Source organism: Cetorhinus maximus, chromosome 2, assembly GCF_964194155.1.
Source record: "Cetorhinus maximus chromosome 2, sCetMax3.hap1.1, whole genome shotgun sequence".
Classification (NCBI taxonomy): Eukaryota; Metazoa; Chordata; class Chondrichthyes; order Lamniformes; family Cetorhinidae; genus Cetorhinus; species Cetorhinus maximus.
Genome location: NC_135880.1, coordinates 46365947 through 46379246, shown reverse-complemented (window position 1 = coordinate 46379246; position 13300 = coordinate 46365947). Strand labels below are relative to the sequence as shown.

Sequence of the window (13300 nt, the reverse complement as noted above, 5' to 3'; positions counted from 1 at the left end):
ATGGCCAGTTGCCAGACAGGAAAGGCCGCGGCGAAAAGCAATCTGAAAAGAATGAGGAAGGGTGGATGGGTGGGTGGCGGGGTTGAGGAAGGCTCGGAGCACAAGGGGGCAGTGTGAGAGGCAAAGATCAGAACACGGTGGGAAGATTGGGGTATGACGGGGCAGGGGGTGGTGCCTTTGGATCACTGTAGTGTGGAGGGAGAGAGAGGATGGAAAAGATGATGGATTTGGAAGGGGGTTTCGTTAGCTGATTACAGCAACAACTGGAGACCATGATTGGCACAAGGTTTGCATGAGGTGCGGGTGGCGGGGGGGCGGTGGTGTTGGAGCTGGGGGATTGCACTCCTGCTCCTTCTGGCCCAGAAGCAATGCTGTAAAAAAGCATTTAACTGCTAGATTGCCTCCATGTAGTTTCTAGCTTTCCTGTACCTGGGAAACATGGCCAGCCAGCACTAAATTTAAATCAGGTTTCCAACTGCACTGCCGAAACCTGATTTAAGTAACATAACGAGGGGTCCCGCCTCTCGAGTGTGGGACACGGGACACGCCACGCAACACAGAGCCATAAAAGTTTGGCAGCAGGCACACAAAGGGTGGGCTTGGGTCACGTTAAGCCGTTTTTATTTTTTAAACCCCTGATCCTCTCCTGTCTGGTGTGGAGAGTTAATACTGACTCCATGTGGTCTATTTAGAATTTTGGTAGGAAGTAGAGCTCACACTTAATTTAGGTACATAGAAGAACTTGGGGATTTTTTTTTTTTAATTCTGTAGCACTGCTTATTTTGCCCTCTGCGCTGCAGCTACCAAGGACTGTGTGTTTGCCAGGAATGCACAAATTCTGTATCACTGTCCCCACTACCACCCACACTCATTGCTTAAAAAGTCAAAGAGACAAATACATAAATATCACAAGACACTGAAGAATTAAATTTGTGATGGCAATGAGCATGGAGTATTTTAACACCTTAGTATGAAATTCCTGCATCCATTACTTTAACCATGCCACTAGCCAGTTTATTTTAAATGGGTTAACAACTTTATTAATATAGCAGACAGAGAATTCGGTATGAATCTGTACAATGCTTTGTTCCTGCTATTATGCAACACAATCCCAATTGCTGAGTGCTGTGTGAATTCAAATGTGCAGGCCCAGGTTTTACATCTAGCAGAGCCTGGCATTAATTAGACTTGCACATTTAGATTTTTACAATTTGTGCATGGTAAGTTGTTGAAAATGTGAGCTGATACTGTCACAGTGAGGGCAACCTGAGACTTGAGTGAATATGGCAATATCCCCAATCAGATTGAAGAATTGAGAAATGGAGGATGGGAGAATGAAGTGTAAATTAAAGTGAGTAAATTTAAAGTCAAGTCCAGTATAGAAAGAGAGAGGAGGAAAGAATGATTCGATGACTGAGGAAAAGGGAACAGAAAGGAAATGTTTTTAAAAAGTGTCATTTCTAATTCAACGTTTTTTTAAAAATCTCCAACAACAATTCATGCCTGAAGGAATGAGTCTCCACATTAGTAATAGTTAATTTTCAGTGTCAGAGAGGGCGACTGTCAGTAATTAGCAATTATCAATTTGGCTATTTACACTTGTAACAAGACTTAAATTTCTCTGGCAAGATTAGTAATGACAGAAATAGAGTGAACAACAACTTTGGGACATTTGATTAAAATCGCACATTTGTCCCTCGCATTTAATCATGCATCTGTACCATTTACACATAAATAATGGCGAGTGCCATTAACCTCACCACTATTTTGATGGTAAAATCTGGTCCTTAATGTCTCCTAAATCTTCCAAATTTTAGAAGCAGAATGTTTACTGCTAAGATCAGTTTACAATTGAACAAAAAGTACTGGTCAGTAACTAAAAGTGTTGGTATGTGATTTTAAACTACGTCCTTAATTGGTTATAAATATTTAAACTAACACCTGAGAAATTCCTAACAGAGAAAACGTTGCGTATCTATTCAATAATTTCTGATGAAGAAGTACACAAATAAAAACAGAAAATGCTGGAAATAGCCATCAGTTCTAGCAGCACCTGTGGAGAGAGAAACAGAGTTAACATTTCAGGTCAACGATCTCTAATCAGTTCTGATGAAGGGACAAAGATCATTGACCTGAAATGTTAACTCTGTTTCTCTCTCCACAGATGCTGCCAGACCTGGTGGGTATTTCCAGCATTTTGTGCTTTTATTTCAGATTTTCAGCATCCACGTTATTTTGAACTGTATGAGGGCTTGAGGGCCAACAAATTTGTTGAGGGCTGACCCAGTTAACACAGTGCATAAAACTGATCAGTTTAATAGAGTATAGAAAATGACTAAACAGTTGCTGATAACTGTTATAAAATGCACATTTGTTACAACAGGATTGTGTATTAAGTAGGAAACCTCCTTGCTATAAGAGTCCTACTGTTCTATCAATTAATGGACAAGCTGGCTCAGGCACTGTTGCCTTTTGCTGCCATCTCATGGCGACACAAACAAAAGAAAACTTCTTGTTTAGCATCTCCGGGGTTCTTTGCTTCAACTTTTTCTTCATGATATTAACAATGATGGCAAAGATGTATTTTAGCCCACCTCTCACTGCCCTGAAATGGCGATGAAGCACCCGTTTTGAAGGCTAGATTTTTCTGTTCCATTTGACATGGTAAAAAACATTCCGGTGTGAATTTTCAAAGTTAGTTTTTCAGCAATGAGAAGTTTTGAAGGAGAAAAATGTCAGCAAAAGCAAGTGTTTGGTTGTGTTCAAACTCAGCAGTGAGAAGACTGGCTGCCCCATTTCTTACATTGCACCCGTGACTACACTTCAAAAGTACTTCATTGGTTGTGAAGTCCTTTGGAACGCTTTGAGCTCTTGAAAGGTATTATATAAATGCAAGTCTTCCTTTTCTTTCAGTTCAGAGAGCAATTCAATAGTGACTGTAACCATTAAAATTATAGCACAATGTAATAATTCAATGCATAACGTTAGTGAATTTAGAACAAGGAAACAAGGACATGAAGGAAGCCTGCAGACAATTCTCCATGATGCACCACGAGGCAAGAAACAATGCATGGGGAGATGGAATTGTTTCTATTTGGTAACTGAACTGTTATCTGAACAAATAAACGCCACATTATACCCAAGAATCAAAATGAATTTATATTTACAGCTCCCAATTTTGGGCTCCCCCACAAATGCAGGCATTGCATGTAAAGTCCGAGCACAAAATTAAATCTTAATCCATTATTCCTTCAAGTATAGCTTACAAATATCAACTTTCACCAATAACATAAAACATATTTTGGACAAAATGCCAGTCTAGGTTAGCATTCCATTTCTCTGGTGTACATTTCTAACCTCAGAAGCAATTCATGTTTGGAGACGTTCATTGTGAAGGGATTCTTACCACAAGCCCAATCTGAACCCCTTGCTTCACACAGTCTTTCTTCTTCTGTCTCTGTTCACAGATACACATCAGGTAGTTGTTGGGAGATTCACTAGGCACATCTCCGACTTCAACTGAGTCGCTGCCCAGGCTCAGCAGTGGGTTAATATGTAACAATTGTCAAGGAACATAGGGCAAATTAGTAAGTATACAATTAGCTAATAAATTATACATCTGCATGCTACTGAAACCTTCACCATATCTGAGTTCAAAACTCGCAAATGATGATTCAACTGCACTTGGTAATCCTTTCAGACAATCCTGTATATGCTCCTTCAATATACATTCAGCGCAAGAACTTGTCATTCAGCCTGACAGATAGATGTCACTGAATTATCAAGAGGCTAATAAAATAATTTGATCTTGACCATTTTGGTCCAACTTATTAGGAGCCTGTTGACAGTCTACACTGCATAACTTCAGCTGCGGTACTTTTTTTTAAAATGTATTAATTCATGGGATGTGGGCATCGCTGGCTAGACCAGCATTTACTGCCCATCCCTAGTAGCCCTTGAGAAGGTGGTAGTGAGCTGCCTTCTTGAACCACTGCAGTCCATGTGGTGTAGGTATACTCAGTGCTGTTAGGAAGGGAGTTCCAGGATTTTGACCCAGCGACAGTGAAATATATTTCCAAGTCAGAACGGTGAGTGGCTTGGAGGGGAACTTGCTTGGTGGCGTTGCCATCTATCTGCTGCCCTTGTCCTTCTAGAAGGTAGCGGTCGTGGGTTTGGAAGGTGCTGTCTAAGGGGCCTTGATGAGTTCCTGCAGTGCATCTTGTAGATGGTGCACACTGCTGCCACTGTGTATTGGTGGTGGAGGGAGTGAATGTTTTTGGATATGGTGCCAATCAAGTGGGCTGCTTTGTCCTGGATGGTGTCAAGCTTCTTGAGTGTTGTTGGAGCTGCACTCATCCAGGTAAGTGGAGAGTATTCCATCACATCCTGACTTGTGCCTTGTAGATGGTGGACAGGCTTTGCGGAGTAAGGAGGTGAGTTACTCATAGAATCACAGTGCAGAAGAGGCTCTTCGGCCCATCGAGTCTGCACTCGCTGCAGGGTTCCTAACCTTTGACCTGCTCTTTTAGCCACAGTATTAATACGGATGGTCCAGTTCAGTTTCTGGTCAATAGTAACCCCCAGGATGTTGATACTAAGTATACTCTTTGGGTGTATAGGCTGCGGAGATCTCCCTGTGGAATGGGAAGTTTCAAAGAAATCCAATAAATTACATTTTAGGATTAAAATACATTTCTGTCCAAAAGCAAAAGTGGGGGGGAGGGGGTGGATGGTGGAAATTAAACATTAACAGTGGAGACAGAGAGTCACCAAAATTCTCTCATTCACCTCCCAGAATGACCAAACAGAATTCCAAACTGTCTTGGAGGCAGAATGTTTTTGTTTTACTATTGTATATTCTCAGGGTGTGGGGATTAATGGCAAACCAGTATTTATTTCCCAAGGCAGCTTGCCTTAAGAAAGTAGTGCTGGGCCTTCTATTACAGTGGTTTGATACAACTGACTTCCTAGAGCACTTCAGAAGATGGTTAAGAGTCAACCACATTTGTGTGGGGCTGAAGTCACATGTGGGCCAGAACAGGCAAGGACAGCAGATCTAAAGGGGATCAGTGGACCAGTCATGTTTATGTGACAATTAGACAATTTCATGGCTACCTTTACTAGTACCAGTCTTACATTGACAAATTCTTTTCTTAAAAAGTGTTGGTATTAATGGAATGGATTTGAAATCATGTTCTCTGCATCAATTGATCATGCCTCTGAATTACTATTCTAGCATCATCACTACACTACCATACCATACAACAGGATGGGAACTAGAACAGACTGAGGTTCTCATCTCTATGAAAGGGATAACTATGAAGGTGACTAATAGAGATCTTTAAAATCACAAAATAACATGATTGGCAGATAGAGAAGATGTTCCCACTTGTGGGTGACACCAAAAATAGGGGCCATAAGCGTAAGTTCGTCACTAGTAAATCCAATAAGCAATTCAGGAGAAAGTATCCTACCTAAGGAGGTGATAAGAATGTGGAACCACAGGGCATAATTTAAGGCGAATAGCATAGATGCCTGAGGATGACACGAGGGTGGAAGGTATAAGATATATTGATGAGGTAGATGAAAAAGGTTGGGAGGATGCTCGTGTGAAGCATCAACACCATCATGGATCTGTTGGACTGAATAGCCTGTTTCTATGCTGTAAAATTCTAAGTAACTATGTAAAACCAAGGAAAAGGGAGGATAGGCGATAGGAGTAAAGTGACTTGATGCTACTGACGAGCTGTAATCTGTATCTTGAATGTAGAGTGACACGATGCTGTAGTTACAGTCAGGTTATAGGAACTCCAAAACGTAGAAACTTAGAAAAGATTTTTAAAAATCAATGCGGGTCTTTCTCATTTTTTTTGCTGAGACTGATATATTTTTTAAACTCACAGAGGAAAATAATGGCAGGGCCTTCCTCTTAAGTACAGGTATTTACACCGCCTTTTAAATATCCCAGAGACATCCGATTCCATTCCATTGTTGTTGGTGGCCAAGGCCAGTAGAAACCATTTCCACAAAACCTCAATTAGGTCCACTTCCTCAACACACACAGTTATTTAGGGTGGCACTTGGGAATTTGCAGCACAACAGTCAGTCAGTCAGGGAGGTACACAGCTCATCAACCCACCCAAATCATCATCATTCTGGGCTACAGAAAATCTATGCTCATACCTGACCTGAATAATTCTATATGAGCTAAAAGACCCATGAGATAATCTGTGCACATCCCTGTTCAGACCATCAGGTGGTGCACGGGAGTAGCGAAGCTAGTTCAAAAAGAGAATGGAGCTGAAAGGATATCTTCTCCAATGAGTGTGGACTTGGTGTAGAGAGCAGTCAGCTTGCGAGTGAACAGATTGCCTTTGTTCTCTCCAACAGCTTTAAGAGCTGCAGTCTCAGTCTGTTTCACCACTCCCACCTGAAACAGAAATACACACAGTAATTGTTCTTCAGATTCAATATATTACTTTCACAACACACCTCCTACAATAATGTCTGGTGCTCCAGTACTAATCATGGGTTGGAGGGCAGAAATGCAACTTGAAAACAAAGAAAGTCATTCACTTGGATTTACTACACTGCTGTCAAAACAAAATCCTCACCGACTGAGTTGCTTTTGTCATCTCAAATCAATTATTGGGCCGTAACTTCCGATGGAGTGGCAATTATTTCAGAATGCCACTCTGCTCAAAAGTTCTCAACTCGAAATCCAGACGAACCTATCGCGCCCCACCTTCTAACTCAGACCGAGCAAGATCTGTACAGTGCACCGTGTCCCTGGGGCCTCACTTTGAGGGCTGTAGAGTCGCAGGTAAGGAAGCTAAGCCCCTTTTTTACAGCACTAGCTACTGTAAACCAGACATGTTTAAAGGTCCTTGATAAGCCAAGGAGAAGGTAAGTATATAAGGTAAGTGGGTAGGGTTGGGGGAGCGGTTAGGCAGTGTTGGGTTACGTAGGTGAGGTGAGGTGTAGGGCCTAGGCCTGGGGCCGGGGTGGGTTTCCCCGTCAAGGGGTGTAGTCTCTTGAGGGTGGGGGGGGATTCACAATTTTCGGATGGTTCCCAATGCAGGGCAATTACCCACGTATGGCAAGTTTACACTTTCCAGGCAATTGACATGCAACCGTTACCTAGAAACCTCCGGTAGGGGGGTCCCCAGATCATCTTTGGGGTACACCCCTGGAGCTCAGAAGTTACAGCCCAATATATAATTACACTTCCTCTCCAATTTACTTTAGTACAAAGCTACACATTTCAACAGTACTTGCATTGACAGTAAAAGCACTTTATGGATTTTTAGTATAAACAAATCTAGCTGCTTCCAAAATGGGGACATGGTTGTTGTAAAAACCCATCTGGCTCATTAATGTCCTTTAGGGAAGGAAATCTGCTGTCCTTACCCAGTCTGGCCTACATGTGACTCCAGACCCACAGCAATATGGTTGACTTTTAATTGCTCTCTGAAACAGCCCAGTAAGCTACTCCGTTCAAGGGCAATGAGGGATGGGCAACAAATGCTGGTCTTGCCAGCGATGCCCATGTCCCGTAAAAGAATTTTTTTAAATTATTTTGCTACTGGTGGTAATCTGTTGTAAAAAGAAATCTGTTGGCCAGAAAAACAATTTGCCTCTTACAGTAAAAAGCCTCAAAGGCACTTTATGCTGAGGAGGAAAACAGTCAACATGGGAGCAGGAGGAAAAAGGGTAAGTGGAGAGAGTTGGACGTTGCGCAGAAGGGACTGTTGAAGAGAAGGGTTTTGGCGAGCCGACATTCCAGTGTAATACTGAGGGAGTGCTGCACCGTCAGAAGTTTGCGGATGACACAAAGGTTGGCCAGGTGGTTAACAGTGAGGTTGAGTGTCTTGGGCTACAGGAAGATATAGACGGGATGGTCAAATGGGCAGATAAGTGGCAGATGGAATTTAACCCTGAAAAATGTGAGGTGATACGCTTTGGAAGGGGTAATTTGACAAGGAAGTATTCAATGAACGGCATGACATTAGGAAGTTCTGAGGAACAAAGGGACCTTGGCGTGCATGTCCATAGATCTCTGAAGGCGGAGGGGCACGTTAGTGGGGTGGTGAAAAAGGAATATGGGACACTTGCCTTTATCAATCAGAGCATAGATTACAAAAGTAGGGAGGTCATGTTGAAGTTGTATAGAACCTTGGTGAGGCCACAGCTGGAGTACTATGTGCAGTTCTGGTTGCCACATTATAGGAAGGATGTGATTGCACTTGGGGGGCTGCAGAGGAGATTCACCAGGATGTTGCCTGGGAAGAAACATTTAAGTTATGGAGAGAGGTTGGATAGACTTGGGTTGTTTTCGTTAGAGCAGAGAAGACTGAGGGGCGACCTGATCGAGGTGTACAAGATTATGAGGGGCATGGACAGGGTGGATAGGGAGCAGCTGTTCCCCTTAGTTGAAGGGTCAGTCACAAGGGGGCATAAGTTCAAGGTGAGGGGCAGGAGGTTTAGGGGGGATGTGAGGAAAAACTTTTTTACCCAGAGGGTGGTGACGGTCTGGAATGCACTGCCTGGGAGGGTGGTGGAGGCGGGCTGCCTCACATCCTTTAAAAAGTACCTGAATGAGCACTTGGCACATCATAACATTCAAGGCTACAGGCCAAGTGCTGGTAAATGGGATTCGGTGGGTAGGTCAGGTGTTTCTCACGTGTTGGTGCAGACTCGATGGGCCTCTTCTGCACTGTGATTCTGTAAGAGATATTAAAGCTAGGCCTACATCTGCCCTATCAGATGCATGCAAACGATCCTAAGTCACTATTTCGAGGAAGAGCAGGGGAGTTATCCCTATTGTCCTGACCAATTGATATCTCTCAATTAACATCTCAAAAATGCTCATTATCACATTGCTGTTTGTGGAAGCTTGCTTTGCACAAATTGGCTCCTTATTTCCTACATTATGTCAAGAAACTATCATGCTTTTCCTAAAGTTATTCTGGGATATTTTAAAACAGGTGCGTGTGTGTGTGCGTGTGCGTGCGTGTGCGTGCGTGTGTGTGTGTAATTTAATTAAACTACAGACAATTAGACTGCAAGGTTTAAATTATCAAAGAAGTGAGGTGTAAAACAGGCATTTGAAATGGAGATGAGTAAAGCTAGGGTCAAGTCTCAACAGATACGGTGCGAATGAAATTTGCATTCTTAGATAAGTGGGAAAGGTGTTTGATTTTCAAAGGGACATGATAAGATTTTTAAACTGGCAAGATAACAAGGCAAGGTTATTACGTTGATTTTTCCCCCAAAAGTGCTGGCCATTATGATAACATGAAAGATTTTTATATTCTGGGAAAAGTAACTTCTAAATACAAGTGGAAACAATGGGATTTACAAATCAAAAGGGATAAAATATATTTAAAGAAGGCTGGAAGGCTGTGTGCAGTGTGGCCTTGTGAGATCTTGAAAGGTAACTGTGTGAAACAGACTTGGGGGAAAAAGCCTCTGGCCACTCTGCAGAAGTTTACTGTTCCAGTAACCAAAGTTGTGTTAAAAGCCTTTAGAAGTCCATTGTCCAGTGGGTGCTTGTGATAATATTGCTGGATGACTTTCTAAATTTGGAATCTGTTCGGACTACTGCCTTAGAGGGGGTGTGTAGCTGGGATTCTGGTTCAGTAGACATTTTGGGAACTGTGTAACTGTAATCTTGTGTGTGTTTAACTTTTCGTTAATAAATGTTTTAATTTAATCTTTAAAATCTCTAATGGCGGTAGTGGACTCATTACATCTGACTTCAGTGCACAAGCCTTCTCATAATAAATACAAATTGCAAAATCGTTGTGATGGCATGGCCAAGTTTCCCTTGTGGATCTGGTCAGCGTGGCAAAATACCACCTGCCATATTATAACAATTACGACAGTGACTACACTTCAAAAGTACTTGGCTTAAACTACTTTGGAGCACCCTCTGGTTATAAAAGGTGCTAAACAAATGCAAGGCTATTTTTCTTTTGAAAGCAGGTGGGAAGTGGCATGATGGAGGTATAGACAATGACTTCAATGGGAGTGGGATGGAAAGGTGCAGAGTAGGGCAACATTGGTGAAGATGAAAGGAAGCGATCTTGGTAATGGAATGACTGAGTGCAAGGCGAGGAGGGAATGGAAGGGGGATAGGAAACTCAGCTCAAAGTCAAGCCAAAGAGATTGGCCTCAAGAGGTACCACCATCCTTCCCTTCCATCTCCTAACAGCCCTCCCCCCCACCCCACCCCACCCCACAATTCTTTGTGCGAGAGATCTTTTTGAGACAGTGCTGAAATTCTATCTCACTGGGGCAAATACATCAATTCAGAGAGTGGGGTGGGTGGGGTAAAAAAAAGCGATACTGAAAGAATTTAATTCCTTCCAACCACGTCCACATCTCGCCCTTCTGGTCACCTCCAACTGCCCAGCTTTAGCTAAGTTATTAAAAAGAGCAGTTAGATGAATCTGCCCAGAGTGACTGGAGAGGGAGACACTGTGGGGAAATTACAAGGGAGATTCAATGGATTGTGAAGCTTACATCCAAGATTCCCACCTATCAATTATGCAAATTCAGGTGCACCATTTGAAGATGTTAAGCGGAACCCTGGAGGATTCCAGAATGACAAGGGGGAGAAGCAAAATTTGGGAGCAAGAGTCCACATTCGCAATCCCATCCTGCCCCTCCCACACTTGGCATCTCCGAGAGCAAGTTATAAAGTGGCGCTGGTAGCTATATCCTTGCTGCTCTTCAAGGGTAGCAAGTGTACGGAATATCACAAACAGAAATTTAACACATTCTCCCACACACCTTTTCCAGGAAAAGAAGGAAATACTCAGAATCAAGAAAACTTACCTTGTATCCTTTAGCAACTAGCCGACGAACATGCACAAATAGCCGGTGCACTGGTATGCTGGCAGTCATAAAATTATGGTCTGGGTGACAGTAAATGTTCAGTTCTCGAGCTGCAATCTGAAAATGTATGCATAAAGTCACTGTATTAAATAATCCTGAAAACCCAATTAACCTCTGCCCACAGAAAGTAGGGAAAATGTGAAACAGATTGCTGAGGGAGGAAAAGGTTTAAGAAGAATGGGAGATATTTAAGGGAATGAGAGAGAGAGATGTAATTGTTTTTGTGACCACACTGTCTTTTCCAAACTTGTATTTTTCTTTAATACAAGAGCACATAAGCACCTGTTAGCACTCCAGATACAGGAACAAAAAGAAGACCTTTCAATCAGCACACCATTTCTTTTTATTCATTCGTGGGATGTGAACGTTGCTGGCAAGACCAGCATTTACTGCCCATTCATAATTATCCTTGAGAAGGTGGTGGTAAGCCGCCTCCTTGAACTGCTGTACCACACAAGGTGTTGATGTTCAGAAGGAAGTTCTGGGCTTTTGGTCCAGTGACAGTGGAAGATCAGTGATATAATTCCAAGTCAGAGTTGTGTGCGACTTGGAGGCATCTTGGAGGGGTGGTGGTATTCCCATGCATCCACTGCCCTTTTCACAGAAGTTCCTTCTGCATTCACACATGTTCAGTTAAGAGCAGCTTTGCGATTTAACTCCCCAAATTTGCACTTAGAAACCAGCTTGATTCCTCACTAAAACTGTTTTCTGTATTTCTGAAAATTTACTGAATGAAGGATTAATCATTTAAACAAAAACAACTTTCTTAGTTCTAATAATAAATAAACCACCCTGAATGTGGTCAAGGAATTGATTTATTACAGTGCACGTGTAGTCGAAGTTTATTCACCGTAGTTGACTCATTCGGCATAGCAGGTGCAGTCACGTTCATTTGGTACACTGCATGCAAATAGATTAATTTATACAGAGCACATGGGTCTGGTCTATTTATTATACCATAAGTAAGATATAGAATCTAGTTTTAGTGCAGTTGGCTGAGGGAATAATGTTGCCCATAAAGTGGAAAAGCTGTATTTCAAATAGCACCAATATTTTTTAGTTAACCAGAACAGGCAGATGGGCTGTCTCAAACATGTCCCACAGATTGTATGTAACTGTGGCAAAGTCAATCATATCTCCTTATCCTTCTTAGCCTGACTGCAGCATTAAGTTAGTGAATCATCTGCAATGGCTTCTCTTCCAATTCCTGCAGTTACCTCTGGTCTCCCTCAAGAATCTTTCCTCGACCCCTCCTATTCCTCATCTACATGCTCATCTACATGCTGTCCCTCAGTGACATCATTCAAAAACACTGCATCAATTTCTATACACAAGCTGACAATACCTAGCTCTACCTCGCCACCATGTGTCCAAATAGTCAGACTGCTTATCCAACATTTCTTCCAACTAAATATTGGAAAGACCAAAGCCATTGTCTTCAGTCCCAACCACAAACTCTGTTCCCTAGCTATCAACTCAATCCCTCTCTCTGACTGAACCATACAGTTCACAACCTTGCTGTCATATTTGACCCCAAGATGAATTTCTGACCACATACTCGCGCCATCGTTAACACTGCCGATTTCCAGCTCCATAACGTTATCCAACTTCGCCTCTGTCTCAACTGATCTGCTGCTGGAACCCTCGTTCATGTCTTTGTTACCTATGGACTTGACTATTCAAACACACTCCAGGCTGCCCTCTTACATTCTACCCTTCGTATATTTGAAGTCATCCAAAACTCTGCTGCCCATGTTCTAATTCACACCAAAGCCCATTCACCCATTAACCCTGTGCTTCCTGACTTATTTTGGCTCCCAGTTAAATAATGCCTTGATTTTAAAACGTTCATCCTTGTTTCCAAATCCCTCCATGGCCTGGCTAATCACCATCTCTGTAATCTTCTCTAGCCCTACAATTCTCCTTAATATCTGCACTCCTCCAATTCTGGCCTCTTGATTTTAATCGCTCCACCATTAATGGGTCATACCTTCAGCTGCCCAGGTCTTGAGCTCTAGAATTCCCTTCCTAAACCTCCCCACCTCACTTTCTTCCTTTAAGACACTCCTTAAAACCTATGTCTTGGACCATGCTTTTGATCATAGCCCTAATATCTCCTTATGTGGCTCAGTGTCAAACTTTGATAATACTTCTGTGAAGTTCTTCTTAGGATGTTTTACTATTTTAAAGGTGCCATGCAAATACAAGCTGCTGTTGTTGTTGTTTTTGTTACTGCAATGAAATAAGAGTCTGGATTATATGCTGAACTCCCACAGTGGGACTTAAACCCATGGCCTCCTGACTCAAATAGGAGAACTGCCAATTGTGACAATCTGACACTTGTGCAGTGAAATGAATAAACCATCAGTGCCTTGATCACCCATGTGGTGTATATGTG

The 13300-nt window shown here is 42.4% G+C and overlaps 1 protein-coding gene across 2 annotated transcripts in view; it reads right to left on the bottom strand.

Annotated features, from left to right (window-relative positions):
* msh3 (mutS homolog 3 (E. coli)) overlaps positions 1 to 13300 on the bottom strand; it is a 336423-nt gene that overhangs the window by 307806 nt on the left and 15317 nt on the right. The window contains exons 5-7 of one of the 2 annotated variants that reach the window (XM_078564469.1): positions 10843 to 10959; positions 6301 to 6430; positions 3407 to 3543 (exon numbers count right to left, since the gene is read on the bottom strand). In XM_078564469.1, coding sequence (XP_078420595.1) covers positions 3407 to 3543; positions 6301 to 6430; positions 10843 to 10959 — 384 coding nt within the window. Of the gene's footprint in view, positions 1 to 3406; positions 3556 to 6300; positions 6431 to 10842; positions 10960 to 13300 lie in introns of both variants that reach the window. The other variant, XM_078564461.1, reaches the window with a different exon arrangement.